Here is a 26,346-nt window from a genome sequence, read left to right as displayed (position 1 = left end):
GGGAATACGATGAGTTTTTCTGACACAATTTCAGCACTCATCATACCCAGAATATCCGGTATTGTAATGGCATTCATATCATCACCTTTACTTGAGAGGCCACTAAATATGAAGATCCTGGATATTTTTGTTCTGTGAGCAACAAGAGTTGTGTAATGTATACCAGTAGAGCAATCCATTCAGTTTTCAATTTGATTTGATCCCTCCAGAGAATATTTTCATAAGCAAAATAGATAACTGTACAGTTTATATATTCATTTGTTTATCAGTTTTAAGAAATTTGTTTATCAGTTTTAAAACTTGCTAAAAGTCCACAAAAATGTCTATGTTGAGTAAATCTGAAAACTGAGTACATGGAGTGACTGGGTATGATGCTTTCTAAATTTCTTTATATGTTTGACTATATGCTCACAAAATAACTTCCAAGTCAAATGACTGAATAGTTTTTGATACAGGGTTCATATATGAAAAAGTTGTTGATACAGGTTTTCTGTTCCTTTATAAATAAATTCTGAGTTACACATTTGTCAGACACAGAAGACAATTGGAAGGAAATGAGTGGAGTTATCTAATGTAGCAAAAGGAGTTATGGAAATGAAAATAAACATTTTTTTTTCATGAATTGTCATTTTAATGTTTTCTTTGCATCATTATACGATTTCAAAGTTTCTATTAAACTTTATTACATTTAAAGACACACACACACAACAGCACAGGATAAAACATATCTATTACTTTAATGTCAAGAATTTTATATGCAAACTCTACCAACTGCAGGTTTGAAATGAAACATTTTGAGACAGTTACTAAAACAAATTACACAGATATTCTGAAGTTATTTCTATGGTAAAATAAACGGCAATGCAGGATGCAGTCACAGTGGTGGGAAAGTAAATATGTCTCTCCACAAAATGCACACTTACAGAGCTGAAAATAAATGCGTTGGCAAGTGACAAAATGCATACTTTAACAGAATTATAAGCAATTCCAACATTTTCATTCCATACTTTTACAATGAGGGATATTTTAGGAACCTGTGAACATGGCTTTCAGTCTAGTAACAATTACCAATTTTTTATACTTCATGGACTTGAGAAAAAGTATTTGCTCAAATTCTACAACTTCAATGTTACTCTGGAAAACATCATGAAGATCTCAAATTTCCTTCAAACTCGAACTTTGACTTAACTTTATATGGCAGTGTTAGTGGAGTGTTTTGCAGTCTGAAGGTTAAGGCTAATAAATGAGCAAATGCTAGACAAAATTGTATTTTTATAATAAATAATGAGATCTTTAAATGAACATCAAATAGTGAATGTAGGCTCAAATTTCAGTACACAGAATCTTCATAAAATTGCAAAGAAAAAAATGGGTAATGTCATAACTCTCTGAATGAAGACAGATAAAACAGTGATCAATTATTTATTTGTTGTCCAATATAGCAGTGTACTGTATCAATCTGTTAGCATTAAGTATTCTCATGCTTCTTGTTTCTTTAAATGTTATGAATTATTGGAAGCTAAGTTTTTGTTAAAACTGCAGTGAAAGAAGTGGTGTAAAATCTGTGATATGACTTGTGGTAATTTTATATTTATGTTTTAATGACTGCATGTATAATTTCAATAAGAGAGAATACCTACAGATTTATAAGTTTCACAGAAGTAGATTTCAGTTATCGGCTAATAATTTTGTAGATGTTGTAGCACAATCAAGAATTAGGAATTACATTTTTCAGCACACTTGTTTTGAATACAAAACACTCCACAGCTATTAAGTTTGGAATTTAGCTACAAAATCAGTTTCTCTACAACCACAAAACGATTGTCTTTGAGGTAAATGCTTTCTCATTTGTCAGCCCATACCCAATCTTCCTTATGATAACTTATCCACATTTGTTAAATAAATATAAACACACAGTATTGATTGCTGCAGAGATTACAAACAAATTCAGTGAGACCATTTAAACATGCATAAAACTGTGTTTAGGTAGTTGTTTAGCGAGAGAGAAATAAAAAGACACTCTCAGCAACATTCATGTTTTTGTGCACAACATCAAACTCACACATACAGACATACATGCTCACACTCTTATAAGCTAAAACAAAAATATCTAATTTGTAAAAGGCATCATCAATATTACAGTGATGAAAATAATTAGTTACTGAATAACTGTAATAATAATGTCATAATAATAGTGTCATATATTGCAATTATCACAATTGTAATAATTTTTACACTAATAGGAACTTAAATTAGAAGTAGCCAAACAAGTGTTTCATGGATCGTTATGAATTCTAGGAATGATTGTAATGGCATGATATAACAAAATAAAATTCTGTTGATCCTCAGTGTTTCTGTCAGAGTCCATGTTCTATAAATTCAGTTATTCCCAAATTACAAAATTGCATGTACTATACATAAACCAATAAATTTTGCATGAAAACTGGTGAATACAAAGTTGCAGTTTATTAAATTTCTGTAATTTTTTGCACCCTAACTCATATAATTCCATACAAATACAGACTTTGAGGTAATTTCAGCAACTGCATACATTTAGGCTATTTTCAAGAAAATGTTGGAGAAAATTAAGATGTAAAAATAAATATTGAAGTGTTTTAATGTAACAAAAGTCACTTTTATAGACTTTTAGCAACATGTATGAGTTTTGCTTTTTGATTACAAAATATTTATTTTTGTTATCATATACTTCCGATATCAGATGAATGTATATACAATATAATTTAAATAATTCTGTATATCGAATTTTCAAGCATTTTCTATGCTAGAACATTTATACAAATTAAATCTGATACAGTGTTAAAGTGTATGATACTGGTATGACTGCTATTTTTAAAATATAAATCACTATTATAGTATAATAGTGCAAAGTTCTTTATAAAGGAACATATCTTTTTATTAAATTTACCATGAACAAGCAGTTAGCAAAGCATTGTCATATGGATCCAACAGCTTTTTTTATAATTTCATCATGAGGCACAAAATATAGTTTCTTCCCCCTTACTATTTCTAATGACATAATTATAAAACACTACATCCACACTATAGTACATGTTAGATAACTATTTTTCACGAAAATTTTTTTACATACCGTAGCATTATCAATATTCTGAATTTTAATTTTTTTTGTTTAATTTACAAAAGAAACATAATGTGTTTTCCCGGAACTGCTTCATAGTGAATGAAGTGGCTTTGGAGTGGAGTGCAGCATTGATGGATCTTATGTTATGAAATCATACCAAGAATCAAACGACCATTCCTTTCAGTTTTGCTATTATAGGCAGAACACAATGATTTCATGATAAAATACATCAGTAATTACAACCTTATGTTTTAAGCATTAATAATGATGTTGATGGTAATAATAACAAATATAATAGTGACAATAATAAAGTTAATTGTAGTAGTAGTAATAGTAATAATAAAAGTAATAATAGTGATAACCATGAACAGTAATAGTAGTAACTGAACATCATACAGTGAATATAACTATCTGGCATTGTTAAGTGTGATGTGTCTATAACGTTGAACAATTAACTAACGGCATACAGTTACTGTTAATCATTTCTCCAGAAAATTATCAACTGTATAATGTGTAATGATGAACTGTATTAGTTAAAACTATTGACTACAACATTCTGTAAACTATAATTATGGTATGGCATGTTAAAAATGTTGGAAGCAAAATATTATTTGATTAGTAACATGGGTATTACAGTAATAATTCTGGTAAATAATCAGGAAATACTGAGAGGACTAGGTCCAAAGGACATTTGTACCAATTATACAATTCAATTTGGGCCCCACATTTTCCTTGCAAATCTGTATATTTACATAATCCATCTTTATTTCTCTTATAATTTGCCACAGAGTATTGTGTACACAGAAAACTATATTTATCCATCATTATAAACTGCTAAAAATGGTTCTTGCAAGATGGCCAAGGAAGTACTTTGGAGCAAAGGAAGAAGGTATGTACTTTATGATTTTTTTAATAAAAGTCTTCAGAATCACAAGTGTCAATTTGTAGTCTCAACAGAAAAGCAGCAGTCAATTTAATTTCAAATGATGCAGCATAGCAAACAGCATGTTTCTTTTGCATGGCAGGGTACTGAATACTGCATGCTCATTTTGTATTTAGGAATGTTCAGTCAAAACTACTGGTTAAAATAATGTGTATCAAAGGGAGGAACTGAAGCTGTTGCAGAATTAACACGCAAAAGGGATAATTATATTCGTTTTATTCTCATTTTATAAGAGGCATCTTGACATCCACTGTCTGATAATTCGTAATTTTACTGTAAATGCATCAATATACTGTCAGGTACAGCCCTTTCATAAAATATAGACAAAAGAGCTCTTGCTATGTAGTGTATACATTCGATTCTGTACAGTGCACTTTACCATACCTGATTGTTCAGTTAATAAGTTGCAGATCATTTCAGAGCTTTAATGGTGTTACATACTGCTACAATTTATTGTTGTGTTTAACTCACTAATGATAAGAAACTATGTCTCAATAGAGCAAAATTGTTTCATTTTACCTCTCATGCTGTCTTTGATCAGAAGCATTGAGGCATACTAACTGCAACAACTGATACAAAATTCTGAATTAATGTGGCAAATTAATAACTGAAATAGAGATAATGACTATGCTTAATACATGAAAAGAAAACGTTAAACACTTTAACTCTGTACTACATATGTATGTGCCTACTTTGATATAACATGCATTAAAATCTATCCTATTTATATGTTAATAGCAATATTGAAATAGCTGTATATTATGTGTACATATAGCCTAACTATTTTGTCACCTGTGTTATGCAATTCTGTGGACAGTTAGCAAGTAAACTTAAATACATATTAAAACTGTAAGAGAAATATTCTTATCTCTAAGTGCACCTAAAGGCACACTCCAATGGAACACTGTAAAAACATCCATATGGTTTATCCAGTTTTCTTTGGTGTAATTTACAAGTAAAATGTGGTTTGCTTTAGTGGTCATCTGCATGTCCACAAATGTGGATGTGAATGAAGTCTGATGAAAGAAAACCGTTAGATACGAGATATTTTAAAATTAATTTTGCTCGTGTTTGAAGGACTGTACAAAAATTTGTATTCAGCAAAATCATTTCTCTGAGTGTCACTAATCAAATTTCAGAAAGTATATTACTTTAACGAAGAACCAAAATAGACACAAATACCTATGAGTTATATAGATGGGATGGTAGCACTTTTTAATTTATTCAGTTATAGTAAGTGATTAATTGGCTCTTAAGAGCAAAATACTTAATAGAACTGGACTCGTTAGTCCTCTCAGTTTTTCCACATTTCAGTGTAATACATATTATAAATGTTTAAACAAAGAGCTTGTTATGTGGGTCATAACCTCACAATCCTGTTGAAATCATGCAATGATTGAATGAAACATGAGAGATGGGGCCATAATCTGCCACAGATCAGTACTTCTTGATCAAGCATCTGCTCTGGGTACAGGAATGATTAAATCACGTCTGAGAGCAGTACACAATTGAAGGCATATATAACATTTAACATTTTTATTTTCTGAAAGGTGTCAAATGAGTATTTATAACAACCTACAGTTTAGCTGAAAGCACTAGGACTGTAGATAATAAAATTTAAAAAATGATGTGTAAAATTAGATTAATTGTGATACTTCAGTGCTTTCATAGGCAATCAGCATATCTTGTGAAACGCCTGTAACATAAATGGCATTACAAACTGGCTCAGAGAGGTTTATAAACCATAACAACCCAACTCTCTTGCCTCTTCTGTGTTCTTTTCCATCTCTACAGCTTCATTCTTTCATAGTACATGGTCCAGAAACATAAATCTTACAGAACTACATTTTTATGTTTTTTATTTTTGAATATTTTGTTACTCCTGCAAGTTTAAAAATGGACACTTTACATTACTCAGTGTAAACTGGGTATAGATAAATAAAGAATTTCACAGTATTAAACAGAAAACCAACAACAAGTGAAAAACTTAAACCATATAACTAATACATGACTTAAAACTTAATAGATAATTTATTTTCTTTCACATATTACCAATTTCGATACACATGTAGGCCAGCTTTGACAGGATATATGCTTTCATATTGGGCCAATAACATACAATTTCAAATTTATGTTCTTAATGCTTAATTGCTGAACAGTGAAATCTTTACTATGTATTCACTTTAAAGAAATGTGTGTTCCTTTAAGCACCAAAAACTAGGTTCCAACTTGGTAAAATTTTCAAAATGTACACAAATTATTTTAAAATATTCAAATACAGTACACTGTAGATAACTTTTAAAGTTTCTATTGCAAATTGTGATATTTATGTGTTACACACATTTGCCAGTGAAATCAACACTTTAATGCGTGTGTTTGGCTATTGATTACATAAAAAGTTTCCAACTCTATGTATTTCAATGCTATTGCATTTTAATTATGTATACATACAGACACATACATATTGGAGTAAATGTATGTATATATATGCACTGCTAATAAGTAATTATTTTTGTTGAGAGAAGTTTCCACATGTAAAACAAGTTGAACTTGTGTTGCAGTGTGGACTATTGCAGTTTTGTGGAACACAACATTTTAGTAGGTTCACATAAAATGCGTGTTTAATAAAAATTATGTATTGCACATTGAGTGTTAAACTCAGTGTGCATCTGGGCTATTGCAAATTGTGATATTTGAAATACAAGTTATCCATAACTATGCCAGCTTCAATCCTTGACATGCATGTTGACAACTTCCTGACCTTTCATATTTGTTGCTACTTTAAGTGACATTTATTATGGACAGCCTGCTTATGTGAGTATGGGTACACGAAGAATGTAGAACTCAATCGTGTATTGGGCTATTGTAATTCAGACTGTATATGTAGCCATACATCAACAAATATACAGTTAATGTGTTACATGCTGTGATACATAAAGTAGCAGACTTCTTATGTATTTGAATGCTATTCAGGTATGTGTATTGTGGATCTGCACAAGAGTGTAGCAACATCTTGTGCAGTTGGGCTATTGTACATTATGTCATATCAATCTGTTAAGTATCATACATATACATTTAGAGTATTTACACTCTGTATTATATATTTTGTAACTATTACTTTTACAAAGAGAGTTGTTTAGTGTATGTGGTACATATCGAGTGTCAGACTCGATTATGTATTCGGGCTATTGCAGAATAAAATACTGTAAAATGTCAGCAGTAAACGGATACATTCGAGTGTCAGACTCGGAATGTATTTGGGCTATTGTAAATTATTGTAAAACTGTATTTCCTTATTTGTAGTATGGTACGCCTGAGTGTCAGACTCAAACGTATTTGGGCTATTGTAAATTATACTGTTTTGTATAACGATTATCATATATAATACATAACATGAGTGTGTGACTCAGAATGTATTTGTGTTGCATTTTATTTAAAGAATGTAATTTGAATATTTTTACTAGAATACATAGCATTTCGCTCAGGGCCCTCAAATGTTTTGAGTTTTAAGCAAGAATATAAGGATACCGGTAGTATTTTTTCCGTTATTCTAGAACAGTTGACCTACAAGAAACCCGAATTAGCTTCAAATATGCAAACCACTACATATTACTCGGAGAGCTGCCGCACAAACTACAGTTTGGGAAATATTGCAGTGACTAGCTGTAACAGCTTACATGTTCCAATAAAATTTATAAAACTGTACATATAATTAAATAAGCAGAAACAGAGATTCAATATTTATAGGTGAAACAAACAATTATGTGTCAACTTGTCAGCTTAAAACAATTTTGCAAATCTACATTAGAAGATAAATTTGATTATCGTCTTCTCATTAAACTATATACAAACTAACAAAGAATTAATATTATCTTTGGTCGGTGTAAAGAATAGTTATATTAAATTAACTCCAGTTCAGACTGTATCTGATACGAAACTTAAACAAATTTGAAAAGAAACTACTACCTAATTAACAAAACCGCTTCACAGTATTGCTTCTTCCAATTGTTCAGTTAGCCTCGGTCACATTTTCTCAAAAACTACTATCGGTACCATTATATTGAAATTTAGTACAGGCCGAAAATTTTTACAGGTATTTTTGAATATGTTCCAGCACGTAATAAAATAGCTGTCGCGGTACCTACTCCTCCGTCACGGCAGAACACGACTCGAGCAACGGGTACCGGGAATCTATTCACTCGGACAACTAAATTAACGGGAAGTGTGCAACTCGACCTATAACGTACGTGTCGAAGGAAACAAATTTTTACTGTCGACAGTTGTTTCCGGACGATGTGCCGCGAACGAAAGATGACTTACACGTAATAGGACTGATACGAATTTCCACGATAAAGAAAATTACAGTTTACGAATGAGGTAGGGAACGCAGTAGCTTTATTTTATTACGCGTGGAAAGGAAATCGATCGATCCGAAGAGAGGGGATTTGTTCGAACAGATTTTGAGCATATTTAGAGGGAGATTATGTGTATCGACCAACTAAATATTATATGCAACCCAGTGTCAAAACTTTACACTACTATGTCCGTATGAGACGCGATGCAAGGTATCGAACTGCATATACGGATTTCAAATGGTCTTTATAGCAAATAACTACTCGTGTGGCACTGATTATAAAAAGTTACAGTTAATAATTACACGCGGAAGCGGCGTCTCGCGTGGAGACGAAACTAAAATTCTGCGCACCTAACGATCGTAACGATTTTGTACAAAACGGACAAAAAAATCCGGCGAATACAGCAACCTGGCGAGTTATAACAACTCGTAAGCAATTATTGTACAAGAGATTCACATTGAGCTCGTCAGGCGACCGTAACGGGAGGTGGCCGCGTACGGCGCGCCCTTACGGTCGTCTGACTATTCCTACGAAAAATATCCGGTATCACGCTGTACATAACCACTCGTACTGGTAGACTCGAAAACAAAGGAAAGCTGCGCTCGAACGCAGAGGAAGCGAAAACATTGGGTCGCGATTTCGCGAGGTTGAGCCGACTCTAGGAGAGAGGGCGGGTGCTCGCGGAAACGTAAGGCTGTCTATCCTAGCTACGAAATTACGATCACAGCCGACGTATACTTCCAGAAACTGAAGAGCAAAACAACGAGTACGTACAACGAAAAGGAGGAAAGGAAGGGGCAAGTGTGCAGTCTTTACGAACAGGAGATACTCGCCGGCTGGGGCTGGGCTGGAGGCCTAGGGGTTGGCGCCGCCGGCCGGGCCCTGCGCGTTGACGAGCGAGAAGCCGAGCGCGCGTGGGTCTCCGCCGTGCAGCCGCAGGGCCTGCTCCAGCCGCTGCTCCTGCAGCCGCAGCGCCTCGCTCAGGTCGGGCGACAGCTGCTCCTGCTGCTGGCCGTGCACGCCGTGCTGGCCGCCGCCGCCGCCCCCGCCGCCCCCGCCGTGGTGGTTGAGGCCGGCGGCGGGCCCGTTGTGCGCCGCGTGGCCGCCGGGGCCCGGCCCGCCCCCGCCGCCCCCGCCGCCGCCGCCCATGCCGCCCCCGCTGGACGACGCGGCCGCCGCCGCCGCCTGGCTCACGGCCAGCCGCAGCGCCGCCTCCGCCTGCGAGCGCAGCAGCGCCTCCGCCTGGTGCATGCGCAGCGCCGCCGCCTCCGGCGACGAGGCCTGTTCCGACACACACACACACATTACTTCCTCTGGCTCCTCTGCACAGTATTCGCAAAAAGGAGACACGCTGATACAGTGCAACACTGCTCCTATATGTACAGGGTGATCAAAAAGTCAGTATAAATTTGAAAACTGAATAAACCTCGGAATAATGTAGATAGAGAGGTACAAATTGACGCACGTGATTGGAATGACATGAGGTTTTATTAGAACCAAAAAAATACAAACGTTCAACATATGTCCGACAGATGGCGCTTCATCTGATCAGAATAGCAATAATTAGCATAACAAAGTAAGACAAAGCAAAGATGATGTTCTTTACAGGAAATTCTCAATACGTCCACCATCATTCCTCAACAATAGCTGTAGTCGAGGAATAATGTTGTGAACAGCACTGTAAAGCATGTCTGGAGTTATGGTGAGGCATTGGCGTCGGATGTTGTCTTTCAGCATCCCTAGAGATGTCGGTCGATCACGATACACTTGCGACTTCAGGTAACCCCAAAGCCAATAATCGCACGGACTGAGGTCTGGGGACCTGGGAGGCCAAGCATGACGAAAGTGGCGGCTGAGCACACGATCATCACCAAACGACGCGCGCAAGAGATCTTTCACGCGTCTAGCAATATGGGGTGGTTGTAATAAAACCCCATGTCATTCCAAGCATGTGTATCAATTTTTACCTCTCTATCTACATTATTCCGTGGTTTATTAAGTTTTCAAATGTATACTGACTTCTTGATCACCCGGTACTTTATTAACTTCGGTGTAGGACAATGGACAACGATGCTCTAGATATCAATTAAAATCCCCCAGTCTGACTAGAGAGGTTTCCCTCGGTCATTAGGCGAATGCCGGAACTGAAAAGCTCATCCAAAAGTTTCCCATCTAGAATTCCTTCAGCCCCACTCCCAGCCTGTTGGGACGTTTGTCTGACGAGGGCCGAGTCCTACAACAGACTACGCTGCTAAGAGCTCCGAATGAGAGGTTTAAAACGAGAAAAAATAATAAATAATAGAATGGGTGCCCTCAGCTCGTCGAGGATGAGACTCCACAACGTTCTTCGGGTGTTTATTTATGCATTGACGTTACAGAGTGACCTGCGGCCTTGATAATATGGTGGGTTGTTTACTAATAAAAAGTAGTAACAGAGCTGCAGAGATTGCCTCCTCGTCTTATTCTGCAGCTTCTCACAGTGCTGTTTTTTTTATTCTCTTTTACATAATTACATTGTTAATTAAAAACAACACACGTCATACATAAAGTAAATTTTAGAAAACAAAAATAAATTTTGCTACGTTCTTAAGAAGAAAATAATAGGCGGCAGAAGAGAGCTAGATAATAAAAGAGGTCCCTTTATCTGTCTGTTTCAAGTGCGAGTGCTTCGGTAGACACTTAGAGACTGTTTCACCTCAGTTAGCATATTCTACTTTACTATGGTTACTGCTAAATACAGCCGCGCCGAGTGGCCGTGCGGTTCGAGGCGCCACGTAACGGATTGAGCGGCGACTTCCGCCGGAGGTTCCAATCCTCCCTCGAGCATGGGTGTGTGTGTTGTTCTTAACATAAGTTAGTTTAACTAGTGTGTAAGTCTAGTGACCCACGACCACAGCAGTTTGGTCTCTTAGGAATTCACACACTTCTTTGCTAAATATATGTGTGACATGAGATTAGCTGTACGTGGTTTGTCAGTATGAAGTTTGTTACTGCAATTAGTTTCACCAATGCCCGCCGCATAAGCGGTAGAGGAGCCTCGGGTATGCTGTATCCATTCGAAGCCACCCATTGGTGATCAGATGTCGCAGAGCTACCACATTGTGTGGTTTCGATTGTTACGTTTCACCCGTTATCGCAAATAGACCCAGAAACTTTATATGGCGTCCATATCGGTGATTTGGCGGCTCAGTGTGCGTGACTATCCGTCAAACGAGTAGCGTATGCATACAGCCGTGTGAAAATGGTTGTTACCATTATGGAAGAAGGGAGTGTACACAACGAACTCATTGTGAAGATTTAGCAGACAGGGCAACATTTTGTCACCGACAATGTTGATATAAACAGCGTGTCTCACTTTCACGGCACTGAGAGGGTACAGCTCACTGTAAGGAAAACATCGCCAAAAAGTCATAGGCCCACCTCCGACCTAAACTACACCCTCCACGCACCGCGGGTTAAACGTCTGATCTGTGCACTCGTCACTTTGCGTCGTCTGAAAAGAGGCAAAATCACGATTCGTCGGACAACTCTATATGCATCCAGTCAGCTAGTGGCCAGTTTCTCTGTTGTTTGGCTCGTTGAAGATATGCAGCTTTACGTACTGATGTGACCAATGGCCTTTTGCGAGGCACACGACGCCGAATGTTCCTTGCATGCAGTTCCCCTGTGGAATTTTCGCTAAGAAACCCGTCTATATGGGCTTACATCTACTGACAGCAGCAATTTATGTAGCATTTCGCGCGATTGTCACTGGTAAGGCGTGACACTTCGGTCCCTGTCGATTAGGACGTTGTTTCGAGCGCTGTTCACACACGGCTGCGAGGTGTATATCATCCCTTGGAGACGTGTTCTACAGTCCGTGTTAGTAGACCAGCAAACTAGGCAAGTTCACTCAGGGTGGGATCATAGGCACATCCAAACACGACATCTCTTTTCTGTCGTTCTGTCACGTGTTCGCGTCACCTCATCGCACTGCGCCGATTCCATATACAAGATTAGCTCGGCATGGCTTACGTCAGTTTTAGAGGGTAAAATGACCGCCCGTTGACAGTTCTGCACAATCTTCAAGCGCCACACTAGTATTTCGGACGTTGAGTCCGCATTCAGAAAGATTATATAAATTGACCTGGACCGACAGTTGAAAATGTGTACTAGAACTAGGATTGTAAGCTGGAGATGTTGCTGTTCGCGCACAGTCCCTCTGCCATTACCCTGCCTAACCACGCCTCTTCGCCTGACCCTAATTCTTAATGTCACTAGATGCACCTCCCAGATGTCTATTACATGTTCTGCCACGAGGCGGAAACCTTTGGATAATTTATCCAAGAAATATCAAACCAAATGTTTACGTGAGAGCAGGTAGGGTTGTTCTGAACGGACGAATATGGTCAGTGTATCACGTGCCCAGGGCCGGTTCGAGAACGTTTTTCCACATAAATGACTTATCATTTGGCGCTCCCCTCCCCTACCCCTCCCTTTTCCCTCGTGCACTTTCACTAATTGCGATACCCACTGTACACAAATATTACACTTGGGCGTCCCTCTCGGCTTGGCTCGCCGAGCGGCCTTTACTAATGATGATATGCCCTGTATAGAAATGTAAGACTTGTGGCATCTTGGCGCACCAAGCGGTGACACGTGTCAGTTGCGCCTTAAGCCGACCCTGCGGATGCCTCTTTGATAAAAGTGTTCCGTTAGAGAATTAACAGCACCGCTGAGACTAATCGTCGTAGAGAAAGACACGATGTGGACATCACACATGAATGCCGAGTAGGACAACCTATGCGCGAGCGGAGAACAGTAAACCGGAGTCAGCCGTGCGGTATTAGCCGAGCGGTCTGGGCGCTGCAGTCATGGACTGTGCGGCTGGTCCCGGCGGGGGTTCGAGTCCCCCCTCGGGCATGGGTGTGTGTGTTTGTCCTTAGGATAATTTAGGTTAAGTAGTGTGTAAGCTTAGCAGTTAAGTCCCATAAGATTTCACACACATTTGAACACAAACCGGAGTCAACCAGTCCCGAGTGTGTCACAAAAGTTCGGCGAAATCTGCTGTCCGTGGAGCTCAGAAGCAGATGCGCGGCGTCTGTTCCCCATGCTAGCTACGCTGTATCGGCAGAAAAGATACAAATTTTCTCAAGAGTTTCGACAATGGATGTTACCGCTTGGCGACTGGTGGTCTCTTGCGACGAATCACGCTTTGTAATTCATAGAACAGTTGAGAGAGCGTCTGTTCCCCATGCTAGCTACGCTGTATCGGCAGAAAAGATACAAATTTTCTCAAGAGTTTCGACAATGGATGTTACCGCTTTGCGACTGGTGGTCTCTTGCGACGAATCACGCTTTGTAATTCATAGAACAGTTGAACGAGGGCATGTCTGGCGAGACACTTGGAGAAACACCCTACTGGATGAACATTTCAGCTGCGGGAATCTCTTCAAGCTGCGTTACGAATCACCTTCATTCGAGTACGATGACTGCCTTCCTTCGTGAGAATAAAATGTTTCAGTGTCTCGAGTCTTCGAAACTGGTTCGAAGAACACATCCATTAGCCACGAAGGCGATTTCACCTTTGCGATATAAGCGATTTTATGATATATTCCATTCGCGTATGGAGCAAAGCAAACGTTACTGTCTATAAGCGTAGACGAGCACCCCAATTTCTCCTATCTTATTATCGTGATTCCTATGGGATACATGACGGCAGCAGACTACCACTTCTTTAGTTTACCCAGCAGAATTTCACCAGAACAGAGTGGTCTTTCTTCTAAAGTTCCATTAACGTTCCTTGAGGACCTCTGTTGCACTTTCGTTAGTTGTTTATGAGCTGTTACGATCCTGGCATCGCAACTCTGAATCCGCTATTCTCTATAGTGTCAATGATTGAGGATGTTTTTGTTAGGCAGGACGCAGCTTATCATTGCCAGAAATGGAAGTAACTTCAGGCGTCCGCGGGTTAGTGTATTGTAACACTTGCTGCTCATTTACACACACCAAAAAAAGTTTTGCATCACTTCGGTTCCGAGAGTTCCGGAACCTTTACAGAAAATTGGAATAGAAATCAACATAAACATCATTTCCGCCGTTTTTATTGCTCATCAAAACCACACATTGCATGTTGTACCACCGTGCAGCGAGATCTTCAGATGTGGTGGTCCAGATTGCTGTACACACCGGCACCTCTAATACCCAGTAGCACGTCCTATTGCACTGATGCATACCTGTATTCGTCGTGGCACACTATCCACAAGTTCATCAAGGCAATGTTGGTCCAGATTGTCCCACTTCTTAACGGCGATTCGGTGCAGATCCCTCAGAGTGGTTGGTGGGTCACGTCGTCCATAAACAGCCCTTTTCAATCTATCCCAGGCATGTTTGATAGGGTTCATCTCTGGAGAGCATACTGGCCACTCTAGTCGAGCGATTTCGTTACCCTGAAGGAAGTCATTCACAAGACGTGCACGATGGGGCGCGAATTGTCCTCCATGAAGGCGAATGCCTCGCCAATATGCTGCCAATATGGTTGCACTATCGGTCGTAGGATGGCATTCACGTGTCGTACAGCCGTTATGGCGCCTTCCATGACCACCAACGGCGTACGTCGGTCCCACATAATTTCTTCCCCCCCCCCCCTTTCCCCCAAAACAGCAGGCAATCTCCACCTTGCATTCGCTGGACAGTCTGTCTAAGGGCTTCCTCCTGACCGGGTTGCCTCCAAACGCGTCTTTGACAATTATCTGGTTGAAGGCATATGCCACACTCACCGATGAAGAGAACGTGATGCCAATCCTGAGCGGTCCATTCGGCATGTTGTTGGGCCCATCTGTACCGTGCTGCATGGTGTCGTGGTTGCAAAGATGGACCTCGCTATGGATGTCGGGAGCGAAGTTGCGCCTCAAGCAACCTATTGCGCACAGTTTGAGTCGTAACACGACGTCCTGAGATTGCACGAACAGCGTTATTCAACATGGTGGCGTTGCTGTCAGGGTTCCTCCGAGCCATGATCCGTAGGTAGCCGTCATCCACTGCAGTAGTAGCCCTTGGGCGGCCTCAGCGAGCCATGTCGTCGACAGTTCCTGTCTCTCTGTATCTCCTCCATGTCCGAAAAACATCGCTTTGGTTCACTCCGAGATGCCTGGACACTTAACTTGTTGAGAGCCCTTCCTGGCACCAAGTAACAATGCGGACGCGATCGAACAGCGGTATTGACCGTCTAGGCATGGTTGAACTACAGAAAACACGAGCCGTATACCTCCTTCCTTGTGAAATGACGGGAAGTGATCGGCAGACCCCCTCCGTCTAATAGGCGCTGCTCGTGCATGGTCGTTTACATCTTTGGGCGGGCCTAGTGACATCTCTGAACAGTCAAAGGGACTGTATCTGTGATACAATATCCACAGTCAACGTCTGTCTTCAGGAGTTCTGGGAACCGGGGTGGTGCAAAACTTTTTTGATGTATTAACGATATTGCAGACAGTATTAATAGTGACCTCTGACTTTTTACATAAGACACAGTTATTTATAATGAAGCACTATCGGAAAGATAAGATTTGAAAGTGGTACAAAGGTTACCAGCTTGTTTTAAATAAACAGAAATGTTCCGTGCAGAAAACACAGATTAGAGTATCCTTTACCGGTTCAATGAAACAAAGAAAAAGTGATTAAGGCGTCTGACTTGAAATCAGATACCTTCTGGGTAAAAAGAGAAAAAAATAGAAATAAAGAAACAGGAAACTGCCAGGCTGCGGATCCAAAGGTCTCGTGTTGGATGCCCGGTGAGTTCTACGATTTTCATCTATCACGATGACTTCTTTCACCTCTGGCAATGTTTGTCGACTTGGTAAAGGCCGAACTGCACCGCGGTTCTCCTATAACTGGCTGGATACGTCAGTTCAAATGTGGAGGAAGGAAACGGTATACCATCTGCCACTGCCTTGTAAAGTACTGTGGTGTTCACACCGACCTTCCGATTGACGTAACCTTTACCTTGTGGGTACAATATCAATAAGACACAACTTGTTATTAGTGAAATGATACAAGTATATGTATGTAGCAATTTCTGAGGATATGAAATAGATTGATGACACAGTTGTAGGTATAGAAGGTGACAGACTTCGGTTTATTCGAGGAATACTGGGAAAATGTGAAAAATGTAGTCAGTCTACAGAGCAGGTTGCTTACAAAAAGAGTCCTGTAGGACGTCCTAGAAAACTGCACAAATGTGGGGGATCCATACCAAACAGGACTAACAAGAGATATTGAATGTGTATGAAAAAATGGGGCCGCACGAATGGGCACAGGTATGTTTGACTCTCGGAGCCGGCCGGGGTGGCCGAGCGGTTCTAAGCGCTACAGTCCGGAACAGCGCGACCGCTAAGGTCGCAGGTTCGAATCCTGCCTCTGGCATGGATGTGTGTGATGATCTTAGGTTAGTTAGGTGTCAGTAGTTCTAAGTTCTAGGGGACTGATGACCTCAGAAGTTAAGTCCTATAGTGCTCAGAGCCATTTGAACCATTTTTGACTCTCGGGAGAACGTCACTGAGATGCTGAAATAACTGTAAAGGCAGATTCTCTAAGATAGACACAATCTATCCCGAAAAGGCTTACTTACAAAATTTCAAAAACAAATTTCAGGTAACGAATCTGGGAATACACCACAGTCCCCTCCGTACTGCTCCTGTAGGGATGCCGAAGACAATATTAGAGTATCTACACTACATGATTACTCTGCAATTCACATTTAAGTGCTTGGCAGACGGTTCATCGAACTACAATCATACTATCTCTCTACCATTCCACTCCCGAACAGTGCGCGGGAAAAACGAACACCTAAACCTTTCTGTTCGAGCTCTGATTTCTCTTATTTTATTTTGATGGTCATTCCTACCTATGTAGGTTGGGCTCAACAAAATATTTTCGCATTCGGAAGAGAAAGTTGGTGACTGAAATTTCGTAAATAGACCTCGCCGCGACGTAAAACGTCTTAGCTTTAATGACTTCCATCCCAACTCGCGTATCATATCTGCCACACTCTCTCCCCTATTACGTGATAATACAAAACGAGCTGCCCTTTTTTGCACCCTTTCGATGTCCTCCGTCAATCCCACCTGGTAAGGATCCCGCACAGCGCAGTAATATTCTAACAGAGGACGAACGAGTATAGTGTAGGCTGTCTCTTTAGTGGACTCTTTGCGTCCTGCCAATGAAACGCAACCTTTGGCTCGCCTTCCCCACAATATTGTCTATGTGGTCTTTCCAACTGAAGGTGTTCGTAATTTTAACACCCAGGTACTTAGCTGAATTGACAGCCTTGAGAATTGTACTATTTATCGAGTAATCGAATTCCAACGGATTTCTTTTGGAACTCATGTGGATCACATCACAGCGCGCGCAGAGGCTTTAAGCAAACATTCTTCCCATATTTCGTACGGGAATGGGACTGGAAGAAGTCCTCATTAATAGTACAACTGGAATACTCTTCACAGAGGATTGCAGAGTATTGATTTAGATGTGGAAACCTCGCACAGCAAAGGGGAGAAAGAGATAATAGAGAATAGAGTGTGTAAGGAGGGGTACTGTCATTGTTCCTTCGAGAAATACAGGAATGGAATGGGCAAGAAAATGGAAAATATTGGTTACGTGTCCTCTACACTTGCACTGTACAGTGGCTTGCGGAATATTTATGTAGATGTATACTAACTGAAATTCTAAGCCGGCCGGGGTGGCCGAGCGGTTCTAGGCGCTACAGTCTGGAACCGCGCGACCGCTACGGTCGCAGGTTCGGATCGTGCCTCGGGCATGGGTATGTGTGATGTCCATAGGTTAGTTAGGTTTAGGTAGTTCTAAGTTCTAGGGGACTAATGACCTCAGAAGTTAAGTCCCATAGTGCTCAGAGCCATCTTTTTTTTTTTTTTTTTAATTCTGAAAAGCCCCGATTGACAGACGTCAACCGTGTCGCGAATGGCTACTAAAGAAGTTCCGAGTAGCAGTGCTTACCTGCTGGTGGTTGTGGTGCGGCTGGTGGCCGGGATGGTGGTGGTGGTGGTGAGAGTCGACGCCCATGGACTGGCGCATGGCGGCGTCCATGGAGCGCATGGAGTCGGCCATGGAGGCGGCGCGCATGGCCATGGCGGCGGCGTGCTGCACGTCTGCGGGCGGCGTGCCCGCCGCGCCCGGGGGCCCTCCGCCGCCGGCGCCGCCCCCGCCGCCCCCGCCGCCGCCCCCGCCACCGTTGGCGGAGGAGACTGGCGAGGCGAGCCCGGTGGCGCCCATGCGCATCGCGGCGGCCAGGTTGACCGCCGCCGCCTGCACCGCGACCGCCTGCAACACCGGCCACTCGTCGCTGGTAGGAGCCCGCTGCGACAGGACACACACCGCTGCGGCTCGCCACTCCCACACTCTGCCACTGGTTTCCACAAATCAGAGCCAAGTCTGCTTCCTAAACCACACCGAGTAGCCGGATACCCGGACTACGACCCCTGAGAGCCGCTCGTGAACATACTGAAAAGCTTAAGCGCCACTCCTTATTTGGAAGTGCCTGTGGACCTGTAAGACTTAAATCCCTCGAGAGATTCCCGAACGAATTACTGAGCCTCCAAACGACAGGAGATTGCCAGGGGCGAGCACTCGAGATCTGGAGCAGCCAGAACCGCGTTGGCGGGGGCTCGGTATCAGTGGAAGCAAAGGTGATCTAGTGAGGCCTTATAGATGAACCAGTAAACCCCCTATTCTTAAACACCCTCGCATGAAACAGCTTCGAACGTCTGATTACTTTAGAAATGAGTTAATGTGTTAAATATTTGTTTTTAAGCGTATAATAGAGAAAAGTTTAGGAAATGTTTGAAATTATGCTTAACGTTTGTTGGAGGTCGCTAACTGCTTTCATTATGAATGAATATAGTCTGGATGATTTGGACTCCATTTTAAGTAAAAGCTTGTTTTTCACACAACTCAATGTTTATGACTTCATATCTTCTAAACTTCGTTTCGTGCAATGATATAATTTTGCAAGTACATTCTGATACATGTAGATACTATCTGAAGAGCGAGTTGCAAATAGAGTTCGTAGTAAAGAAGTAATAAATTAAAACCTCATACCTAGTGCTGAAGTTTTACCGCGCATAAAGTTAGTTTTCGACACTTCTAAATGTTTATGACGTCATATATGCTGAACTATGTGTCGTAAAATGATTTAATTTTGCATGTACATTCAGTGGTATATGTGGAAACTGTCTGCAAACTGTGTTGGGAATAGATTCCATAGTAAAGAAGAAATAAGTTAAAATGTCATGCTGAAGTTTGACTGCATGAGCAAAAACGAAGTAAGCCATAAACTGTCTTCCTTTCATCATCTGCGTGGGGTGTCACCGAGAGCGAGTTTCGTAAAAGTTTGAAATTATGTGTAAATTTTGCTGGAAATCGCTAAGTGCGCTCATTCTCAAATACTGGATGAATAGAGTCCGGGTATTTCTGCACCGTCAGTTACGCTGTTTCAACACAAACACACAGTTTCTAACTCTAAAACTTGTCTTATTGTGTTAAACTTTTAATATATGGTTATATCTCTTAATGAATATATTAAGGCAGAGTATTAATTTCGGCCAATAATGACGCCAAATACTGAAAATTAAGTTTTTTTGGCCCTGAAAACTGCTAGACAGGCGACCTTCAACTGTTACCGGCTTCCGAGATAGCGGTTTAGTAATATAGATAAGACGAGAGATGTGACTCTGGCGGGTATCAGGATATGGAACATCTCCTGATCTACACTAACTGTCCCAGTAAATGTACACTCGATGAATTACGGTGGTTAAACAAGAAAGCATGGGCGCAGCTTAATTATAGGCTTAAAAGGTTTGATTTCTGGTCACGTAAAAACAAGATAAGTTGCAAAGCAGGGAACAGACAGTTGGAAACTGTGATAGCCATCGCCCAGGCACCATTTGCCGATCGAGCTGCGATCTACGACCGTTGGTGGTTTGCAGGCAGCCCGAACTCGGACAGAAATAAACGCTTTTTCGCCACTCGGAAGGAATAGTGTCACGATTCCTTGCCTTGCTGCTGCCAACGGAATGGTTACTGCATCCAGACATGTACTCTACTCTCAACTTTCACTGCTCCCCCCAGATCCTCGAAAGCCTCGCTTTCGGCAACCTGTATCCTGAGCTACTTTTTAAAGTTCCCTCACATAGTCAGACATCCAAAACACTTTCCCTGCTCCTATATCTGCCACTACTCCGTGCAACACACCGTTTTCTGGTAGCACCTGTGCGCTCGTCCAGTTGTGAAAGCCCTGGATCGATTTCCGGGACCCGGAGGAAGTAAGTTTTCGTCCTGCCTTCTCTAAACCCTACTAAATGGGTGGCTGTCCGGGTCGTCTGTACTGTTTCCAGCGCCGAGTGATTTGGCCAGGGTGGCTGGTGTCTCGACACCTCCTGTGCGAAATAAAATTGAAGAGCCCTCGCAGGAAACAGTTCTTTGCTGACTTCTATTAGTGGTAACTGGAAATGGCTAATTGAAAGATTGAAATTTTGTTCTTGAGGCTGACTGGTCGAAAGGCGTGAATGTCAAAATAATTTCTTGGAGAGGTTTTGGACCTCGCGAAATGGGGAAATCGACCGGCAGCCCTCTTAGAGTGCAAAAGGCATGTTTCGGTGCCTCTGGGCGCAGATGGTGTCGCGAAGTGGGTTTCGAAAGTCGGTAGTCATGATCCTCAGCGATCAGAAACGGTGTTCTCCCTGTGCGGGAGGTTTCGAAAGAGTTCGGTAGTACGTTCCAGACGATGGGCATCCCAGGAGCATACTACCGAAATCTCTCGGCGAAGTTATGTGCGGCTATCAAGATGAGGTGTTGCGGGAAGCTCCCCAAGGGCGTGTTTCGGTTCTACGACAACGTCCCAATTAATTCTGCACAGGACGCAGCAACACGTGCTGCCTCTTACGGCTATCAAGTGCCCCTCCTTCTTCTCACATGGCACGTAGTAACTTCATCCCTCAGATATAGACAGGTATCTGCAGAGTGACGACGAGATGCTTTTCGTGCTCGCACGTTCCCCGAACATCCAAAATGCAGACTCCTACAGTCGAAGCCTGCACGGAGTTATCCATCGTGGAGAAAAAATGTGGCGCGTGGAGGGGTGAATACACAGATAAGGACTAACATAACCAGCAACTTTCATGGCTGCAGCCTGATTTGTGCAAGGTGGCAATTAGAACTTTATCATTACCCCTCGTACTTCAACTTGTCAGTACTAATAACACGGTAATTTTAACTTCGCCCATGCACCGTGTGTTGCTCTCGCTTCATGTTGATTTATCTGTTTTCTTTTACACATACAGGGTATAGAATCTGGAAGGGGAAATAATCCCCTCACAAATATTTTCGAATGGGAACCTCGTGTCCTAATCCTGATAAATAAATGCGCAGTTACGTCGAGTTGTTGCAGCGTGAACTTCACAACGGCTAAATAACCGAAATTAGAATTCTGCAGAGTAAACATTTCAATAGTTAGGGGTGAAAAAATGTCGTTGGTTAGATATTCAGCGAGGCTTTGGACCCGGTACAAAAGAAATGCATTTTTTACTTTCGTAAATATGTCCTAATTTGAAAATGATGGCCGCATTGAATCAGTCCGTAAGGGGTACTCTTAGGGTGTAATTGTCCACTAGCGGGGTTGCATGCTCTTAACTTGTCACAAACAACTTGTTTCACTGAAACTGACCTTTCCTGTTACTTTTATGTCATTTAATAGTGTCTACAACTGGGCTCAGTTTAATCACATACTAAATGTTTTTAGTTATACTTATTTTTGCAACTTCTCTTTAATTTATGGAAACCAGTGTTACTTTCTATCGTACAGTGACTTACAATTCTAACCTTCTTATCTAGTAGAATTATCGCTACTGTTACAAGTCAAACTTATTCAAAGGACAGAAAAGCAGATATACATCTGTGAAATGAAGGACAGAATGCAAAGAAGAAATAGTAGTGGAAATCTTACATCATGCTTGTCTCACAGTGTTTTACGTTCACATTCGTTGTAAGCCACGGTTTTGATCCGCTCTCCGTGTTTTTCTACATTTTGTTCAGTTTCCCGGCAAGATCAGAGATCATAACAATTATTTAAATTCCCGTGACTCAATGACGAGTTATTTTTGAAGAACTGTATGTTTACCATATATTCTTTATTTTCTACCTGTTTCGGTCGTTGCGAACATCTTCATAGGAAGGGAAAAGACTGTAAATTAGATGGATACGGAGTTCAATTCTCCTTTGGATAAACTGAAAACTATCAGAGTTGAAATGCATATCCATCTGATGGACAGCTGTTGTTTCTTCCTGTGAAGATAGTCGCTACGACCGAAACTGGTAGAAAGTAGAATCAGTTCTTCAAATTCCTGATAGCTGTATTGGGTCACCTTATGAAAGCGTTAGAATTATTTTTGTTTCCTGTAAGATCTTTGCGTATCGCAGATTAAAGAAATGTGCGAGAAAAATTATCTTATTAGCGCTTTGTCCAACTAATCGTCTGGCCATATTCGTCTCCAGTAACTCGTTAAGGAGCTACATTTTAATTTAGTTTGAATTACGCTGTCTGTCGCCTGCCTCACAAGCAAGCACACACACACACACACACACACACACACACACACACACCAGCCTCTCCTCTGCCGTGTGCCGCACGTGCACAAATCTAATGAAAGGGTCGTCCTTGTTTCGCTAAGAACAAACACTCGTGCAGCACGGCACAACTTGCAACACTGATAGGCGTTTCGAAAGGCGACCTTTGACCCGGGAGACGCATTGCTGTAATGAGAGGGCGCTAGCCACACGCTACTCGTCCCTTATCGAAGGGTCAAGGTCCGGTAGCCGTCGCTGTTTACTGTTTACCGTCCAGCCTGAAAATATCATCCCTGCGAAACAAAAGGAATTCCCTGGAACGCCACAATTGAGTATTAGCCGACGCACACCTCATGGCTACACACTTCTACTGCTAGATATAGAATGAGGCTGTGCAAACAGAGATAGCTCGAAAGGAGTGGAAGTTATAGTCATTAAATGGCACGTCGAACAAAGATAGTTTGAAGTTACTTCTCATAGAAAATAACCTAAAGTAATCACAAAATTGGGAACAATTACATTTTACTTAAAATCAATTTTCAAAATAGGGTACAGTTTGGCATGTTACCTAACACAGGAATAGAAGAACTACTGTTACAAATTTAGAGTAATGATAGAGTAAATAAAAAAATACAGTGCCTAAAAAAGGAGATATTTCTCTAGGGGACGTGGTTGCTAGGTTAGTGGATGCAGAAAGACGTGTTTTAGTGCAAGATCAGCATCGTTCAAGATACACGGTGAAAGGAGTTGATCAGTGGTCAGCGGAGGCTCTTGTAATTAAGTCTGGTGTCAGCTGGTTGCCATGCTGCGTCATAGATTTTGCCAAGTTCTGTACCTAAACACGTTTATTGTAATTTCACCTCCGTATGCAGGAGCAGGCTGGCAGCGATTTCGATGAATTTAGAGATCGCCTGCTTCATTTTAGTTCAAGTTTATCAATTTTGGAGCTCCTGCCAGGTACACTATCCACGGAAGTGCGCTCTTCTGATTAGAAGAATCTGCATCTGCTTGCATATTCCGCAAGTCACCATACGGTGCGTGGCGGCGTGTTTTTGTATCACTGCCAGCCGATCCCGTTCCTGTTTCACTCGCAAATGGAGAGAGGGAAAACCGACTATCTGTGCCCTTCTGTTCGAGCCGTCATTTTTCTCATCTTATCTTCACAGCCCTCGAGTGAAATGCATGTCGGTGGCAGTAGGATTGCTCGGAAGTCTGTCGCAGATGCCGGTTCTCTAAAATGTCTCAATACTGTTTCACAAAAAGAACGCATTCTTCTCTCCACGGATTCCCATTTGATTTCGCGGAGCATTTCCGTAATACTCGCACGTTGATCGAACCTAACGGTACCAAATCTAACTGCACGCCTCTGGCTCTGAGCACTATGCGACTTAAATTCTGAGGTCATCAGTCTGGACGCCTCTAAATTGCTTCGATGTCTTTCTTTAATCCGATCTGTTAGAGATCCCAAACACTCGAGTAATACTCAAGAATGGGTCATAAAAGGGTCATGTATGTGACACCAATATTACAGAATATATTTACTCCGGATATGTTCTTTTAATAACGATTCCAAATTTCCAAAGCACAAATCAAGCATACGGGAACGGAATTTAAGGCACTGCGTTCTTGCAGGGTGGAATGGCCTGCTAGCCCGCTGTCTGCGGCTGGAACCTCAAACCAATCGTCACCCACATTTTCACGGCTTTCGAAACCGTTGGCTGAGTGCCAGGCGTCTTCAGTCAATTTCGACAGTCCTTTCTCAACATATCCAATGTCTGATTCAATCCTGAAAGTGGAAACCTTGGGAAGTTACGGCTATAAAACAATGTGCCAGAAATTAAAGGTATTACAAATGGAAAGCCTGTCCCTATTCTCTCATTTTCTTCTACCTCTTTGGTATTTAGGTCTCTAAAGGGAAAAAAGTGTCCGATTCCCATTTTATTATATACAGAAGTTTCTATTCGTGTATTTAACAATTCTTCGAAATTTGTAACAGAAGTTCTTTCCACGCATCGTACAAGGTGTCCCTAACATTTAGGATCAACCTTTTACCCATGGTGGACGATCCTAAACTACTAATGATTGGAAACCAACATTTAGTTTTTTTTCGTACAATTTTCACACGTATAGCTACTAGAAACTGGCCAAAGGAGCAAACGCCATTCTCAACGTAATCAACATATAGAATTGAAAAACATCGCTTGAGGCCGGTACTCGCGCACTTCGTTTACAATAAGAGCGTACTTTCTGCTTCACTATTACTCGCCACGCTATTTCCTTCGGAGCGTGCATGACAGGCGGTTATTGATGAACCTTCTCCCACATTATCCAACACCATCCCCTTAAATTCTACTGTCGAGAATCTTGCTAGCTCTCTGCTGCTTCACTGCTCCGATGTATTTATTCGGAGCAATATATTTATTTGGTGCAATATATTTACTCCAACCAGGATGACGTCGATGACGAAACTGTTCTCCGTAAAATCATTCCGCTTTCCGAGACGGCACTTCGCAGATTCCCATATTAAAAGCGTGTCTGTAACGAGCAATGCTCCATTTTCGACAAATCGCTCTGAGTTGTAAACGGTGGAGAACACCATGGACTCGTCACGGACTATTTTCTACTGCTTTTCGAGGTAGCACAATGGGCGTCGATTCCACAGCCAGTTGTTTATCATGCAGCATAAATTGTTAACAAATATCTGCTCATTCGAGATCTCTTACTGCCCAGAATATCCAATTCTGACCACTGGTAGACTACTTCAAATAGCCCACTTCCATCTGTATAATGTTGGGACACGACAAATTTTACACCAAGGACGGCAGCAGGTCGTCACGGAGCATAAGCAGCAGGATTCAAAAAATTTATGTCCTGTCTGCTTATCGTGGAAGGTCACATGTTTGTGTAGGCATCGCCATCGCCACAACCATGCACTAATTTCTACAGGCAGAAGACAAGCAAAGACATGGCCAGGCTACTGTACCTGCGGCCCGACGGCAGGACTGGCCACGCCGGACTGCCCCACGATGGCGGCCATGGCAGCCATGCGGCTCGCGTTGTGCAGGTCTTCACCGTAGCCTGCCATCTGATGTAGCCCGTTGTTGGGCCGCAGCAGCTCGCCCAGCTTTCCCGGCCCGTTGTTGTTGTTGTTGTTGTTCAGCAGCCCAGGACCTGTAACCACCATAGCACTCACATCTAGGGCAAATGCAGTCCGCCAAAGCTCACCAACTGCTACCGCCTATCGTTGAGCTGGATAAGTTGGACCAACCAACTTTTATTGTTGTTGTTATTCATCAACCTAGAAACAGGAACCAACCAGCCCCTTATATCCAGAA

The 26,346-nt window shown here is 41.6% G+C and overlaps 1 protein-coding gene across 1 annotated transcript in view; it reads right to left on the bottom strand.

Moving 5' to 3' along the window:
• Positions 1 to 659: 659 nt before the first annotated feature.
• The window catches only part of LOC126469711 (uncharacterized), a 555,905-nt gene continuing 530,218 nt past the window's right edge, over positions 660 to 26,346 (bottom strand). The window contains exons 12-14 of the mRNA XM_050096897.1: positions 25,995 to 26,182; positions 18,389 to 18,748; positions 660 to 9,679 (exon numbers count right to left, since the gene is read on the bottom strand). Coding sequence (XP_049952854.1) covers positions 9,254 to 9,679; positions 18,389 to 18,748; positions 25,995 to 26,182 — 974 coding nt within the window. The 3' untranslated portion in view covers positions 660 to 9,253. The remainder of the gene's footprint in view (positions 9,680 to 18,388; positions 18,749 to 25,994; positions 26,183 to 26,346) is intronic.

Source organism: Schistocerca serialis, chromosome 3 (genome assembly GCF_023864345.2).
Source record: "Schistocerca serialis cubense isolate TAMUIC-IGC-003099 chromosome 3, iqSchSeri2.2, whole genome shotgun sequence".
In the NCBI taxonomy this organism is placed as follows: Eukaryota; Metazoa; Arthropoda; class Insecta; order Orthoptera; family Acrididae; genus Schistocerca; species Schistocerca serialis.
Note: the sequence above shows the minus strand (reverse complement) of the source record. Positions and strands in the feature narration are given on the sequence as shown.